Source organism: Staurois parvus, unplaced genomic scaffold, assembly GCF_062004578.1.
Source record: "Staurois parvus isolate SC_StPar_1 unplaced genomic scaffold, SC_StPar_1.0 ptg000397l, whole genome shotgun sequence".
NCBI lineage: Eukaryota > Metazoa > Chordata > Amphibia > Anura > Ranidae > Staurois > Staurois parvus.
Window position 1 is genome coordinate 5,263,004 of NW_028318193.1, and position 17,911 is coordinate 5,280,914.

Here is a 17,911-nt window from a genome sequence, read left to right on the forward strand (position 1 = left end):
TGTCTTGTACTGCAAGGGTTAAATGATCATTCACCAATAGGGGAGCATGAATAGCATTTATATTTACCTGTCCTCTACTCCCCTGGCAATCAGCTCTTCTCCTGTATGCTCTGGCAGTGGACTGTTCTTTGATGTCCTCATGCCCCGTGCACAGATATGGGCTCTGCTTTAGTCTTGATGGGATAGGGCATTGGGGAGCAGAGGCTGCAGGGACCAGTCTTAAAACATGAAGGAGCTTGTGGAATGAAGAAATGGATAAGACTCCATTCACGCAGGGCGCAGGGGCAGACTGACAACTCATGGGGCCCCCGGGCAATAGGGGATCATGGGGCCCCTGTGTCCTTGCCCAAACTCAAAAAAGCCTATGAAAAAGGTACCAGGGGCATCTCATGGGGCCCCATACTGACTCCAGGCCATTGGGCAGTGCCCGAGTTTCCAAATGGTCAGTCCGCCCCTGACAGGGCGTTTTAATAACGCCGGTAACGTTTGCTGTGTAAAGTCGCGTTAAAAACGTGAGTTTTTCAGCGGTTTTTAGTGTTTTTGCATTAGTGTTTTGCCACCTTTTTCATGGTTTCTTTGCTTAACAAACGTCCAAAAATGCCGATTTGCCACGATTTACCGTGTTTTGCTGCGTTTTTCAGCGTTAGAACATTTTTACAGCTAAAAAACTCCTCTCGAAACCCACTAGTTCTGTGTTTTTTTCCAGCTAAAAAACACCCCTGCCAAAAAACGCTGACTACAGTCTATGTGTCATGGACACATAGGATAACATGCTGGGGGGTTTGCTGGCTGTAGAAAAAAATGTCAAAAGCCAAAAACAGCAGCTGTAAAAACGTCCAGTGTGCATGAGGACTAAGTCACTGAACGTTTTTACAGCAGCTGTTTTTGGCTTTTGACATTTTTTTCTACAGCCAGTAAACTCCCCAGCATGTTATCCTATGTGTCCATGCACACATAGGCTTTAAGTGCTTATTGCAGCCCCCTAGACCCAAATGTGCAATTAACCTTTGCCGCGTGGGGGCAGCACCACTGCAAGGGAGTTCATCTTTCAGTGAGTAAGGGATGTGGAAACAAACATAAATGGGCACATATATAAATCTACAAAAGAGGTACAAATGTCAGAAAAGGATATGAAAAAATATTAGGAAAGAAAAATATACTGAGATAAAATAGTGCACCATTAGCTATGGTTAGAGAGTTCTGATACCAGAAGTCCCAACAACAATGGTAATAACAAGATAAAAGTTAAAGGGAGAAATCAAGCCAAAAATAAATAAATAATCACTCCCTTAAAAAATAAAATAAAAAGCTCCAATAATCGACTTCCTGCAATATGAAACAGTGGTTCTTTTCCACCACTAGATGTTTTCAGTCTTCTGGGTTGAATGATAGCCAGCATCTTTCAACCCTCTTTCCCTGTGCCCAGACTGCCATGGACCTGGCTCTTGGGAGGGTCTCATCACACAGCCTGAGTTTAGAGTACTACTGCACTGAATATCATTCATACATCATTTTGCTAGTAGTCACCTTTAACTCTAAGAGTTTAAAAATGTTATCCTCATACATCAGTTCTGTAAGTGTAATGTACAGGGGTAGAATGTAGAGCTTTGGGTTTCTCCCTTTCTATGGATAATGGAACTTTTCCTTATAAATCAAAAGGTTGTAGCCATTGAAACTAAAACAGTTGACTGTATATCCTCAACAATATACTCAGGCCAGAAAGTCCTTTAGCATATATGCCTTTATCAGGTTGTAAAATATTGAGGGGTCTGTTAGAGATTTTTTTTTATTCAGTTTGTGACATGAGGATACATCTGCAAGAAGAGTATTGTTGTTAAACTTGACTTGTCCTCCCACTGACACCAATGATGGTGCCCCATCATTAGTGTCAGTGTGTGAGGAATAGTGTCCCAGCATTAGTGTCAGTGGAAGGAATAGTACCTCATCAGTGTCAGTGAGAGAAATAGTGCCCCATCATTGGTGTCAGTGGGAAGAATCATGCCCCATCGTTGGTGTCAGTGGGAGGAATAGTGTCCCATCATTGGTGTCAGTGGGAGGAATAGTGCCTCATCATTGGTGTCAGAGCGAGGAATCGTGCCCCATCATTGGTGTCAGAGTGACGAATCGTGCCCCATCATTGGTGTCAGTGGGAGGAATAGCACCCCATCATTGGTGTCAGTGGGAGGAATAGCGCCCCATCATTGATGTCAGTGGGAGGAATCATGCCCCATCATTGGTATCAGTGGCAGGAATAGTGCCCCATCATTGCTATCAGTGGGAGGAATAGTGGCCCATCATTGGTATCAGTGGGAGGAATAGTGCCCCATCATTAGTATCAGTGGGGGGAATAGTGCCCCATCTTTGGTGTCAGTGGGAGGAATCGTGCCCCGTCATTGGTGTCAGTGGGAGGAATCGTGCCCCGTCATTGGTGTCAGTAGGAGGAATAGTGCCCCGTCATTGGTGTCAGTGGGGGGAATAGTGTCCCAACATTGGTGTCAGTGGGAGGAATAGTACCCCATCATTGGTGTCAGTGGGGGAAGGAATAGTGTTCCATCATTGGTGTCAGTGGGGGGTGGAATAGTGCCCCATCATTGGTGTCAGTGGGGGGAGGAATAGTGCCCCATCGTTGGTGTCAGTGGGGAGGAGGAATAGTGCCCCATCTCTGCACGGCACACTTACCGGCCGCTCCCTCACTCGATTTTCACGGGGCCGCTCGGCTCCGCCTGTGTGCCTTTCCTGAGCTACAGTTCTGACGGCCAATCACCGGTGATGAGTCGGAGCCGAGAGGCCGCGCGAACATCGAGCGGCCGAACTGAATGAAGGAGCAGCCGCGCTTCCTGGACTGGATCGTCGTGGGACTGGGACCGGAGCCAGGTAAGAAACAGCAGCCCCCTGCCCACCCCTGTACTTAGTGTCTCTTCCGTTGGAAGGGGGGGGCGGCGGCGGCACCGCGCCGCCCACCTAAAAAGTGCCACCCTGACACCAAGTGTCAGCATGCCGTATACCGGCGTATAAGACAACCCCCAACTTTTGAGAAGATTTTCAAGGGTTAAAAAGTTGTCTTATAGGCCGGAAAATACTGTAACTTGTATGAAATTTGATAACAAGAAAATCAGTAAAATTGATCCCCCGCAGTCAGCAGCAAGGGACCCTCTCCCCCCCCCCCCCGCCAGCAACAATGGACCCCCACAACAAAATACGACCCCAGCAACAATAGACCCCCATCAGCAACAACAGATCTCCCAGCAGCCAGCATCAATAGAGCTCCAACAGCCAGCAACAATAGACCACTCCCTCCACAGTAGATCCCTTCCAGCAAAAAATAGATCCCCACCAGCAACAAAGGACCCTCCAGCAACAATTGACTGTCATGCAAAAATAGATCCTCCACTGACAAAAGATCCCCCAGCAGCCAGCATCAATAGACCTCCAACAGTCAGCAACAATAGACCACTCCCTCCACAGTAGATCCCTTCCGGCAAAAAATAGATCCCCACCACCAACAAAGGACCCTCCAGCAACAATTGACTGTCATGCAAAAATAGATCCTCCGCTGATAAAACATCCCCAAACAGCCAGCATCAATAGGCCTTCCAGTACATCATAGTTACATAGTTACAAAAGACAAAAGTCCATCCAGTTCACCCAGCACACCTTATCATTACATATATTCCATGCTGGAGGTGTCAGAACTGCTTTCCCCCATGTTCCCGCTGAAAAAAATGCCCTGCTCGTATTAGAAGAAAGGGAGTACATCACATGTTCCTCCATAACCTAGAAATACCAGCTATTTTCTTCTCTTCCACCATATGTACAGAGCAGCAGGGTAGCAAAGGAAGATTATAATTACAAAGTTACCGGACGGCATTCACCAAAATAGGCTAATATTTAAGAAATTATCCCTCCGTTTATGAAAAAAAATCATAAACAACAAAACAGTTATAAGTAGAGTAAAATATCACAGTATTCTGGCAGCAACATGGTGTTAATTACACCATTCATCTGTTTTCCTGCAATAAAATAGGCAAAAAGCACAGAAATACTAAAAGTACTCAGGAGGAATATACAGGCCGAGGTCCACAGTAACTAATGCCATTCATGTAAAATTTTCCTGAGTGTAATATCAGCTAAAATAAAAGGAACTAGCTATTAAAAAAGGTAAGAAAAGGAACCAAGGTAAACTAATATTAGGTGACCCAGTTTGAAAAAAATCCATGCCTTGTCGTATCAGATTTTGTCTTTACAACAACAGCATTCTCAGTGGTGTATCCTTTAGTCTACTCTTGTACTAATTAGTTCCAAATCTGTCTAGCGTCTTAGATTCTCATAAGCAGTATGCTGTCAGCGCTGCATAACAATAAAACAAATGAAGTAATTTGAAGAATACATGTGTTACTGCCTACCCACATCAAGGTGAAATGCAAATCCTTTGTCCAAAAAACTTTAAATGTTTTTTCATAATATCCAGAAGCATGCTTGCTGAAGAACCAGAGGATCCTTTTTCATTTTACAAGGATGTCCACTATGTTGATGTGTTTGAAGTTTTACATTTGTGTGCAACTGTACAGCAAAACTAAAGCTGCCATCTGCATTTGGTTTGTTAATACAATACAAAATAATAGTTCTTAAGGCAAGATTTTTAACATGTCTACAAGAGAGGAGGGCTTCCCTCGACCATATTGCTTAGCCACACATTCTAAGTACAGAGTATTAGGTAGTACGAAAAAAACAGTAGCTCAAACATCAAGATTTACGGCACTGAACACTGCTCCCTTGATATAACTTTTACCCATTAGTCATCAACTTTCTGTTTAGGAAGAAGGAGGCTTTAGACCTGATATCTCAGGAATGTAGCTATCTTTTATCTATGCAGACCACTGCAGAGCCCCTAACACATGAAGTTCACATCCTGTAATCCATGTAACGTATGATATGCACTAATTTTGTCTTTGAAGATCTATAGCTGCATATCTTACTTGACTGTTAGCCAAATTGTTAACCCTTGCCAAAGAGTGATAAGAATTTAATAGATTGAAGATGGGCTTTACAAAATATATTATCAGGATGTATAAGCTGCAAAAGTGGTAGACAGATTCTAAAAAAACATACATTTTCCAGATTCCTAAAAGTATGTATTTAACATCTAAAACAGAAATGATAGTTGGCTCAAAAGATAAGGAGACATGTCTACAGTGGCCTAACTGCTGTTTCAGGATTAAATCAATTTCAGGTGTATCTAAAATAACTTTTTCTTTCATATTGCAGAAAGTGGGGAAGGGTTGGAACCTCTGTCGGGTTTTTGTAGCTTTCTGCAAACAGTCCCACACCTATACATTGGCCTTATGATGGTGGGTGCATGCCGTACAGTAGTACAGTTTAAAGCATAGTAGAAGGTAGATGGTCAGCACTCTGGAATGCGAGCAGAAATGTTTACTGAAGATCTATGTGAATCAGATAAAAAATCCCCAAATGTTCAGTAGGTCCTTTTTTCAGGGTAACAGAGGCCTGTTCAGATGAATGGAGAGGGTAGTGAGAGTAGATAAGCTCTAGCAAAAGACACCAGTGCCAATAGCTTCAGGTGAGTACAAGTCCTCGTGCACACTGACCGTTTGTACAGTTGCTGTTTTTGGCTTTTGAAGTTTTTTTCTACAGCTAGTAAACCCCCCAGCATGTTTTCCTATGTGTCCATGCATACATAGACTGTAATCAACTTTTTTTGGCAGGGATGTTTTTTGGCTAGAAAAAAAACCCTGGACTAGAGGGTTTCTGGAGAAGGTTTTTTAAAAACATTCTAACACTGAAAAATGCGGCAAAATGCGGTAAAATGAAATAGACCGGCATTTTAGGACCCCCCCCCCAATTTGTTTTTCAGTTAAAAAAAGCTAACAAAATGCCAACGTGGAAAACCACACTAAAAGCTGCAAAACGCTGTTACATGCTAATGCAAAAACGCTAAAAAAGCTGAAAAACTCACGTTTTTAACGTGACTTAAACAGCTAACGTTACCAGCGTTATTAAAACATCCAGTGTGCATGAAGACCAATACTGATTAGGACATGTTTTCTAAATTGCCTGAATAAATACTGTAATCCTTCACAAAACTGCCGACTGGTAGGATCGTGCCTTTGGATGGCTTAAGTCATCAGCTTACATTAGTCGCAAATGTAGACACTAGAGTGTTTAACTACTTGCCTACTGGGCACTTTTTCCCCCTTCGTGCTCAAGCCAAATTTCAGCTTTCAGCGCTATTGCTCTTTGAATGACAATTGCACGGTCATGCAACATTGTACCCATATGAAAGTTTTATTATTTTTTTCACACAAATAGAGTTTCTTTTGGTGGCATTTAATTGCCACTGGGGGTTTTATTTTTTGCACTATAAAGAAAAAAATAGCAAAAAATGTGAAAAAAAGTTTTTCTTTGTTTATATTATTACATTTTGCAAACAGGTAATTTTTCTCCTTCACTGATGTGCACTGATGAAGCAGTACTGATGGGCACTAGTGGACACTGATGCTGTGGCACAAATAGGCAGCACTGATGGGCACTGATAAGGTGGCACTGGCAGGCATTGATGAGAAGGCAATGATGATACTGCACTGATATACATCAATGGTGGGCATTGATGGGCACTGATGGGTGGCGCTGACTGACGGCACTGTTGGGCACTGTTGGGCGCAACTGCTGGTTGGCAATGCTGGGCAGTACTGATGGGTGGCACTGCTGGCCACTGATGGGTGGCACTGCTAGCCACTGATGTAAACTTCTGGGAGGCACTGCTGGGCACTGGTGGAAGGCAATGCTGGGTGGCACTGCTGGGCACTAATCATCAGGGCACTGATCATCAGTGCAGATGTCCTCTGTGTCATTTGCCGGTTATCAGCAGTACTTTTCTCACGTGATTACCGGCAACTGTATTTACTCAGTGATCTGCTGTGTCATTGGACACAGCTGATCACGTGGTAAAAGGCAGCGGTAATTGGGCTTTTACCTCATCATGTGATCAGCTGTGTCTGTAGGGGGTGCACAGGAGGGTGCTTTCTGGGAGGACGTCATATGACGCCCTCCCAGAACTGGACAACCACGCTGTAGCTGTCATTTGGCTATAGCACAGTTGGCAAGTGATTAAATTGCAATTACTGTGATTGGTCATCACAGTGATGCAAGGTACAGAGTCACTCTGATCAGCTCTGTACATTGTACCTATGATCTGAGCTGTCTGAAGACCTCCCAGATAATAGATATTCACAGTTGCACTGGTTGCCCCTGTGTGTTTTCTGAAGTACTGATTATTGACAGCATTCCAGAAATACACTTTCACCACTTCTCCATTCTTAAAGTTAGTGTAAAGGCAGATTTTGTTTTTCTTTAAAATAACAAATATGTCATACTTACCTGCTCTGTGCAGTAGTTTTGCACAGAGAAGTCCCAATATTCCAGTGCTTCTAGTCCCTCCCTCCTGCCAAGTGCCCCCAGAGCAGGCAGCTTGCTATAGGGGCACCCAAGCTGCTGCTCTGTGTGTCCATTCATACATGTATGCAGCTTGGCCCCATCCCCACTCGCTCCTCATTGGCTCACTGGCTGTGATTGACAGTAGCAGGAGCCAATGACTCCCACTGCTATCTCAGCCAATGAGAAGGGGTAAGTATTAGAAGGGGTTGGGGGGGAGCTGCACACAGAAGGTATTCTAACTTCATGTATAGCATGAAGGTAAAATCCTTGAGCCTTTACAATCACTTTAAACTTATGGTGGTAGTAAGGTGGTGAAAGGAATCCTGTAATGAAGGAAATTATGTAAGTTGCCATTGCTGACCTTTCGTTCTGAAAACACTGGTTACATGGCTGCCATGATGATCCAGAAACACCAATACTTTTTAAGCCACTGTCTGGGAACAAGCATGCATATCACAATTCTGACTGCATTTATCGCATGCTTGTTCTGGATAATTAACTGAAAGTATTTAAGCCAGTGGAGGAAACTAACATTTCTAGAAGGAGGTTTACAATAACGGGCCCAATATTTCTTGCAGTGCACGTTTCCTTGCATTTATCAGGATGCCATATTCAATGGAAAAAAACCACATGATGATGAACAAATTAGATTCAGAAACAAATGTATTTTCACAACTAAGTTGTTTTACATGGCAAGAAAAATTGCTTGTTATAGCAAATAAAAAGAAAAACAACTCATTATGAGAGCAGTATTGATTCTGCAATGAAATGGAATATTTTCATGTACTGGTTCTTAATACATTGCAGCTGGAACTGTGACTTAGGCAATACTTTCAGCTGGCCTGGTGTTTTAAGTTGCTACAAAAGTTTCATAAAACAGTATGTGATTTAAACATTATAAAGCAGAACTGGGTCAATACAAAAACAGATTATAAATTCACCTTGTATTTCATGTGCAACAATAAATTACATTGTTTTAAAGATAGCAATATTTATGTGACAATCATAACTTTACCAAAATAATTGGTGACTTTATGCATTTGCAATTAGCTCATTTGGTGATCAGATTTAAAATATAATGACCTTATTAACCCTTTAGCTTCCAGAGCCATTTTCTTCCAGTTATTGCATACATGTTACATACACATTTTAGGCATTAAGCACTAAGATTATTTAAAATCCCTAAAACATTATATATTTTCTAACAGCAGAGACCTTGCAGAAAGCAACGGAACAGTAAGAAAACAGCAGAAAACAAGGCAGTTGTAATTTTTATGTCACATGATAATTATGGTAATACACTCAAATTTTGTTAAAAACACTGTAGAAGTGATTTGGTAGCTGGGCTAGAGGTGCTGAGGCGGCAGCCAGCCAGGAGTTAAAAAAAAACCAAACTCCTAGCTACTATTTATACGTTTCTGCAGCCAATGATGTAATAGTTACGTCAGTGGCCACAAAAGAGATTCAAATACAAAGCATAAAACAAGGACGGTAGAGAAGAAAAATTTGGTCGGCCGCACATCCAATAAAATCACCTTTAACTGGACTTATTCAGAACAGACACTCCACAATATACAAAAGAGGGAACATAGCATTCCAGCTAACATGTTTCACTCCACCATCAGCGCTTAATAATTATTTTCTGCTCTAACCATGATGTGTGCTACGAACAGGGCCAGCACCTGATAGTGTGCAGTGGAGGTGATACAGGTGGAGACCAGCCTTGAGCTGTGATTACTCTTCCTTCATAAAACAAGGACATTCATTATAAGCTAAAATAAGTGTACATTGAAAATGTAGATTGTATTACTGTCATTTGTAAACCTATATGTAAATTGAAAGCAAAGTCAAACAGCAACTCTCATTTATTGGAGATTTCTTTATTTAGCCAAAAAGGATCATACATTTGTATAACCATGCTGTAATCATGTAGAAATATATCTAATAAAATAGTACCTGATTACAGCTGCCTAGGTATTTAATATGCAAAACACCTCCAAAGCATTCCCAACAATTAGACATGAATTCTCTCTCTAGGGAGATAAATGAAGGATGTTTTTTGAGTTGTAGCTTCTATAGGATGTAATGTCTAGCCTTGGTCCTGATTCTGATTACACACCTAAATGTTTAGCACTATCTATCATCTAAGTAGATCTTTTAGATATCTAAGTAAATAATTATATTTACATCTAAACATGAATTCTAGACATTATCAATTTTTGTATGTCTGAGAGCTGCCTGTGATTACATTTTATAGAGAAGAGAAAACCATGAAAAATGAGTATGGGTTAGAATTTTTCTCAATCTCCGGGAGCCACAGGGACACTAATTGGTTGTTATCTAAAGCTGCAGTGGGATTTAATAAAGGAGAAGGTATAGATATAAATGTTGCATCCTGACGTTCTTCCTTTAATATTAATCTGAACAACCTCCATTTTATTATTATACTATTATCATACAGGATTTATATAGTGCCAACAGTTTGCGCAGTGCTTTACAAAATGAAGGTAGACATTACAGTTACAATACAATTTGGTACAAGAGGAAACAGAGGGCCCTGTTCATTAGAGCTTACAATCCATTTCCTATTAATAGCCAGTGAGGTCAAAGGCACTAAATTGAACCACTTCCCTTTTGTACAAAAGCTATCCAAACTTTTAAAACCACAGTAGGGTATATTTAACATGCTTTGGGACTCTGCAAACCGTAAAAGATTCATAAGAAATAAATGTAAACATGATACCTGTAGAGCTCCTGCCTCTGGCTTGTGGATGTCATAGTTGTTACAGTTATTATATGTATAATACTGTCTATACTCTGTACAATTGTCTTCCAGTTCCTATTCCTGTTATGATATACTCAGACATCTGAGCTTGTTAGCAAAGCACTTTATAACTATTCTGCCTCCCAGACTGCAGAACACAACACTACCCCTGTATTCAAATTCCCACAAAATACTTGTTGAAGATCTGCAAAAAAATGCCATTAGGATGGTCTCACATATATTGTACTTAAAATAAAGCCATAGTAAAAAAAACATAGCCAAACATTTTTTAATTTAGGATGGATAGGGTATAGTAAAACTCTCTGTCTGCGTTTTTTGCCGTCTGTGACCCATTCCAGAGATTTTCTTTCACTTCTTGTCCTGCAGACTCAACAACAAATTAGAGCAAACCTCTCTAGAGTTACTAACATCCCACTAAGACAGTTGTCACCAGGACAATGGTTTGCATTGAAAGATTTCCCCTCTATTCCTGTTCTGGTGGCAACTGAAAGTTTTGACATTCTCTTTACTTTCAGTCCTGGTGACACTGGTCATCAGTACAAGTAAAGAGGGTAAATCCCCGAACCATGGACATAGAGAGTAATAAAAACCTGACATATGTAATAACCCTTCTCTACTCTACCAAAAAATATATTAATTTGGCTTTAAATACATTTTACAATTTGATTTTTCAGTTCAACAAATGACTATGTCAATTGAGAACCTGCCTAAACAACCATTTCCAATTTTACTGCACCCAGTTAGGGAGACCCCCATACTACAAAGGTAGTACATTCTGTAGATCTGGTGTTCAAATGTAAAGGCATGTCTCTAGGTCTGAGTTATGGTTTCTATTTGGTCAGAGTTATGCAATTATAACAAAAGAGACCTGGACATAAAAATGTTTCATTGACGCAAATGAATTAAGTATGTAACATTACATTAAAAAGTAGGTTGCATTACAAGTTTTATTATGTACTATAGGCCACTGTGACCAAGCATTAAGGAGGACCACAATGTAACCCCTTCTCCAACAGCCCCTTCCAGACCCATAACTTCTACTGTTCCCTTTACATTATGCTATACTTCTTGGGGTCTTGGCCTTTTCTTTTATGAGAACATAAAAACAACCCTCAGCTAAGTTATGACCCTTAATGTAAAGAGAGAAGAAAAACAACAGTAAAGAAGATGCACTTTAAAATATATCTTTACACAAAACCTTTCTTTCCTTTGGATAGAATGAGAGAAGACTAGAGCCCCTTACAAGTTTAACAGCTGTCTGGGGCCCCGTTAAAGAGCTCTCTCCTTACTTACTGTCCAGGAGATAACCTTTTTACCAGACACAAAATGAAGGAAACTCTCCAACAGCAACATAGACAGAAGTAAAAATGTTTTTTTTTGTATGTTATGTAAGGAAATGCTAGTACCTCTGTCAGCTTTTTATTGTTGTCTGTTTCCATGTTGCAGATTTTTGGTAAAATGTTGTCCCCAGAACAACAGAACACATGAGGGAGTCCCAGAGACATGACTTCACTCTATCCACAATTAAAAACAAAATGTTGACTATAGTTATACTTTAACTTCAATCTAAATATATATAGTGGTGTAAGTCTGTGGAGATAGAATTGGGAGCTGCAGAGTCCCACACTAGGTTTCAAAGGAGAAGTATAGCCAAAGCTATTTTGGCTATACTTCTCCTATGGATCACAGGAGTGCTGTTTGTTCTGCAGTCCAGGCTCTGAAAAGATGCCAACAATATGGTTGGGATCCAGCCAGCGGCATGTCTACCACGAGGCAAACGGGGGGGGAGGGGCGGCACTGCCCCCTTATTATGGCAATCGGGTGGTGGCGGCCGGGGGAATGCTGCTTTGGTGCCTAGGGTTGGCAGGCGGTGGCACTGGAGGGGAGGCAGAGCCTGAACTGAGGATACTGATTGCTTGGAATGCCTTGGAGATTTGTTTGTTTCATTCAGCATGCTAATACAACAAGTCAATAAAATGATAACATGCTCTTTATCTTCTAAGCTATTGCTACAGTATCAATTGCTTCATAGCTGGAGGAATTATGTACAGTTTTATACATATGTATCCATACTGCAACATTTAACACTACAGTTAGTACACCTCGGAGATGGCTTTCTTCCCCTTTGTTGCCATGATAGTTGCACACATACTTTGGCTTTAGGTATAGAAAAATATCCCTCTGTACAAATCAATATGCAGGGGATTTTTCCTGCAAGCATATGTCATATCACTGTGTTCAAGTGGTTATTCTGGCTGCTATACAGTCCTCTGCACTATTCTGAATGCTATACAGTCCTCTGCACTATTCTGAATGCTATACAGTCCTCTGCACTTACATTAACTTACTGTGTCAGTGTCGTATTTCCCATGCTGCAAGCAATGCATTTGCCTTGGGCAGTAATTTCCAGGGGGGACAGCAGCACCCCCGGAAGAAGGGTCACAATTGGCAGGGATGGGAGTCTGGTGAGGCACTTCCAAGGATCTGATGAGGGTGCACACTGCTGGAGGGTGCGGGGATGGCCGCCTGCTCTTCTGTCATTTCAGAGAGATAAGATGGTGAGTCCTTGAATAGATAGGTGGCAGCCGGGGGGGGGGGGGGGATGGTGTTGGGGGTAGCGATTTGTGGTGGCGGCGGCACGTGGAGGGGGGGATGGGGTGCTGTTGTGTTGCCTAGGGCGGCACAAGAACTAAATCCACCACTGGATCCAGCCAGATGCCTGGACCAGCAGCAGGCTCAGTCTCTCAGCAATCTGCTGGGAGCCTGAGCCAGCTGCTCTCCCCCTTCTGCAGTCCAATGAGTGCTGGAGGGCAGAGAGCAGTGTCAGACAATTCCCTGCTCACTGAAGGCTGAGTGATCAGTGATCCTAGATTGCTCAGTTCCTCATCTTAAAAGCAGAGGAGGACAGATGCAACATCAGACTTATTTGAGTATAATTTTTTGTTTCACTTAAATGCAATCTTCTCTTTTAACCTTTATGTGTGTATTTAAACATATAAAGCACTTATTTACCTATAAACTGTCATAAGGAAATGCTATATTTTGTTGGTACAGTGATTACTGTTGCTTGATTGCCCCCTTAATTTCCAAAATTCTGCTGTTGCACATATGAGCTACAGACATAGTACAAACATATTTTTCAAGTATGATATAATTGGTTTTGGGTGCGAACATGTAACAGCTGTAAAGTGTTAAGTTATCATTTGGGGAATAATATAAAATATTCCATACCTGGACTGTTTCCATAAAGAAAGTAAAACTGGATCAAATTAAGCCTCTGAATGTGCTTTGCTGGCAGGCACAGGTTAAAGAATCTTTGTACATATTTTCCGCTCATGCATTATACCAAACTTTGTTTGCAAGGCATTCTGCATTTTCAACATATTTCTTTTCCTGAGTTTACAGAAGATATTTAACATATCAAGCTAAAATGAAAAGATAAAAATGCATTATGCAAAGATTAGTAAGAAAATATAGTAGCTAGAATTACTACAAAAAAATCATTTATGTCACACATATCATCACATCAGTGAATTTTTATTTGTTCTGGAACATAAGCATTACCTGAAATGTTGCATTAACTGTATACTGTTTCAAGTGTGTCTCATTTATCTCATTTGTTGCATTCTGTCTCATTTAGATAAACTGAAGGGAATGAAAAATTAAGTTATTCACTATAAAAACATTCCTGTCATATTTTCTAGTGCAGTTTAAAAAAATAAAAAATTGCCCGCTGCATATGATATTAAAGCGACTCTCTCGCTACATAAAACTCCCCATGGCAGGGGCGGACTGACAACTCATGGGGCCCCCGGGCAATAGGAGATCATAGGGCCCCTGTGTCCTTGCCAAACTCAAAAAAGCCTATGAAAAAGGTACCAGGGGCATCTCATGGGGCCCCCTACTGACCCCGGGCCCTCGGGCACTGCCCGAGTTTCCAAATGGTCAGTCCGCCCCTGCCCCATGGTAAGATGTTTCTTCCACTTGCACTACCAAACACTGCTTCCTTCAGCAGAAATTGTCTTCTGAAGTCTTTAGGGAAACCAGCACTTGCAGGAGTGTCAGTCTGCTGGCTCCCTCGAATCTTTCACTGGTTCCTCCTGCTCTCCCACACATCACAATTGAATCCTGCGACAGGGTCTCTTTAATAAACGTAATTTCTATTTCTTACTATTTATAATAGTGAGCACCAATTCATCAATAAATGTTTTCTAGAAATGTTCTAGACCAGTGGTTCTCAACCACCAGGCTGTGGCCCACTGTTGGGCCGCTGCCTCCCTTCTCCTGGGCCTCCAGCCAGCTACAAATCTCTTAAACTCCCACAGTTCATTTGAGCTCCCATAGTGCCCCCCAACCTCCCATAGTCGCCCACGGTACCTCCTGAGAGCCCTCAGCATCCACACTGGTGCCCAGCCTCTCACAGTGCAGTTCAGCCTCCCATAGTGCCCCTCCTACATGCTTCAGACCTTCCAGTCCTCCATAGTGCCCCCAACCTCCATCAGTGTCCCCCAGTGCACCTCAGCTTCCTCCAGAAACCTCATCCCCTTCAGGGCAACCAAGTCTGCTGCAGAGTCTCCTAGCTCTCTCTACAACCTACTATCCCCTACAGTGAAACCCAGCCCCATCTAGAGCTATCCAGCATTTCCATACATGTTTTGCATTCCTACACTTTTATTATTTGAGTATATACTTTATTTTTTACTGTTAGTGCATAGATGGTTTTGAGAACATTTACAGGCTGCGATCTGAAATGGTTGGAAACCACTGCTCTAGGCAATTCCTCCCACAATTTTTGCTTTACTTCCTCTTCATAAATTTCTTCAGAACAGAAAAAAAATGTAAAATACCAAATATATGGGAAGCAGGTAATATGGGAACTTTACTTTTGAGGAATGATGAAACTAAACAGTTTTTGGTTTTCATTTTAGGGTAAAGGGCAAAGATGAGACAAAAAAGAACAAGCAGAGAAGAAAGGAAGGAGATGTACAGAGGAAACAGAGGCAGAAAAAACAAGAAAAACCTCAGCGAGGAGAAGGAAAGCAACGAGAAGTCAAAGCCTAGAAATTGGAAAATGCAGACGATGCAGCCATAACCTTCTTGTGCTCTTATCGGACATGTAAGGCCGCATGCCTCTATGACCGACTTCTGATGCTGCTATACTGATCACATCCCTGGCTGACTAAACCTTTAGATGGAGTGAAGAGCTTTCATACAACTAAGGCCTTAACAACATTCCAAGTTTCTCTCTTGAATTACTGATATACTGAAAAAGAAAGAGAATCGGAGACAGCTAACAGAAAAGAATTATGAGATGTGCTCCATGGATGCTTTATATTTTTATGCTTCTATGCATATGTAAAAGACAATTAAGACTATCTTCAATTAAGACTCTCTTCCTTGTAATTATTAATAGCAACATCTTAGCCTATTTTGTAAAGTATTTTTTCAAGCTGTTTTTTTTGAGAATTATAGACAAGTTATATATGGAAATCTACAGCACAGTCATTCTCTAACACATTTCTGTGGTTGAATCACAAAAAAAAAAAGGAAAAAAAAAAAAAGCATTTACCAGCATGTACACATTACTGAGGAAATTATCATACCATAGCCAGCTAAATTATGGTTACCTCACTCCATGCCAGCTGTAGGACTGGAACATTTCCAGGATGTGTTCTTTTTTTGGTTTTCTTTACTGTTACAGTAGTGTGAACTGAGTTTTATTTGGGTCGACGCTGCCTCATAAGTCATATCGAGCAATATTTAAGTTTAGTCAGTGCTGGAGGATAACATTTATATGTTGTATAGGAACAAAATGCAGTACTAATCTCAAAGAAAAGCTGCCCTATGGTTAGACATATTTTAATTTATTAGCACACACAAATTTGATCGATGACGTTTTCCTATGCTTGGTGTAGTTTTTAGTCCTTGAATGTTTGCAAAGAAAAAGTCAGTTGAGAAATTGAGGAGAATGACGTTTTAGGATATCTGTACACTCTAGAAAGCTAACAAGGAGAAGCTAACAAGGAGAGACAGCCGTGATCCTTTGTATAAAATTCATATTGGATATGGCTCAACATCAGCCAAAGTACTGAATTCCTTACGTCCCTAGGACTTAACTACATCCATGCAAAAGTAAGGACAGAATGCAAAAAACTTTTAAACAATGCTTTTGGTGCTTCTCCAAAATGTGTCCAAGGTGTCACTTGGCAAAAATAAGTATTGACTACATTCTGCAGCTTGTCATATAAGTCCTATAAGAAGGCATGGCTTGATGGTGTGATTGTACAAAGAGCAGGATGTGAACCACATAATGTTAGATGGCAAATTCAAAAATAACACTGGGCCTAGCCTACCATCTTTTATTTTTCTGGTGAAAAAAATTAAATATAATGTGCTCTAGCATTGTAAAGGAGCAGTTTGCAGTCATAAAAGCTTGTAGTGGTTGTTTCTTTGCAACCTTGGAAGACATTCTTGGAGGGAATATTATCGTGCTTTGCTAGAAATGCTGTTTAATGTATTGAACATCAGAATGGTTTCCAGACGGACGTAGTGTCCCAGACATAATTGCTTTTTGTGCAGGGCAGCATGTTCTATCCCTCTGCTTTCATTTTACTGCTATATCTATCATGCATCTGTCTGCATGTTAAAAAAAATCTACAGACCAAAACCTTTAATCCTTCTGCTTCTGGAAAGATCTGCAAAGCATTGATCTGCCAGTCACAGCAGATCCTACCATCTACATAGGTATTTGGTTTTAAAGGCAGAAGAGCTACGTAATATAGAAAAAAGCAGTATGTCATGGAAACGTTGTGTATTTTCCAGTATTGTTATCTTCTGGAAAAAAACATATTATTTTATAATCTGCTTGTTGATCAGCATGGAGAAAGGGGTACAACTTCAATAATGTGTGTATCTATTGAGCGAAATTCCACTACAATAAATATATTTCATGACACAGTTGAGTTTTTAGTTGACTACACATTTTCTTAATTGTGTTAATATATTGTATGCTTCTAAATTGCAAAATTGTTTGCGGATGTTTATTGAAGGATGATTTATTTGCTATCCAGAACATCAGGCCCTATACCATATTTCCATAAAACATGGAGGCAAATAAGTCCATTATGGTTTTTAATAAAAGTAGCAAAATGAATAAGAGCGGCTGTATGTGCAGGAACCTTTTCTCTTTAAGGGCTCATTCACAAGGTTGGCCAGTGGGCAGTAAAAGCAGATAGTTGAGCCACAGTTTTACTGTCCCGACTGCCCATCTAAACTAAGAAATGAAGCCGCTCAGGGCTGTATCCATGTTAGAAGAATATATTAGAAACTTGACACTTCAGCGCTTAGAAATTGCAGGGATGCTTTTGTTATTATTATACAGGATTTATACAGTACCAACAGTTTGCGCAGAGCTTTACAACGGGCAAACAGTACAGTTACAATGCAATTCAAAATAGGAAGGGTTAGAGGGCCCTACTGATAGAGCTTACAATCCATTAAACCCTAGGCTGGAAGGATCAAGCAGTGCAGCCCTCCTCATATCAGGGAATCCAGTACTGCATGCATAACAAGAGACAAAGAGGACGCACACTCCTAGTGCATTATCTCCAGCACTTTATTAAAGGGTAAAAGAAAACAAGTTATACTCACAGGCCAAACAGGAATGATGGCATA

General features: G+C 41.0%; 1 protein-coding gene across 1 annotated transcript in view; it reads left to right on the plus strand.

The window, feature by feature from the left end:
* The window catches only part of RSPO3 (R-spondin 3), a 122,680-nt gene extending 105,488 nt beyond the window's left edge, over positions 1-17,192 (plus strand). The window contains exon 5 of the mRNA XM_089686452.1: positions 15,166-17,192. Within this exon, the coding sequence (XP_089542578.1) occupies positions 15,166-15,298 (133 nt within the window). The 3' untranslated portion in view covers positions 15,299-17,192. The remainder of the gene's footprint in view (positions 1-15,165) is intronic.
* The last annotated feature ends 719 nt before the right edge of the window (positions 17,193-17,911 follow it).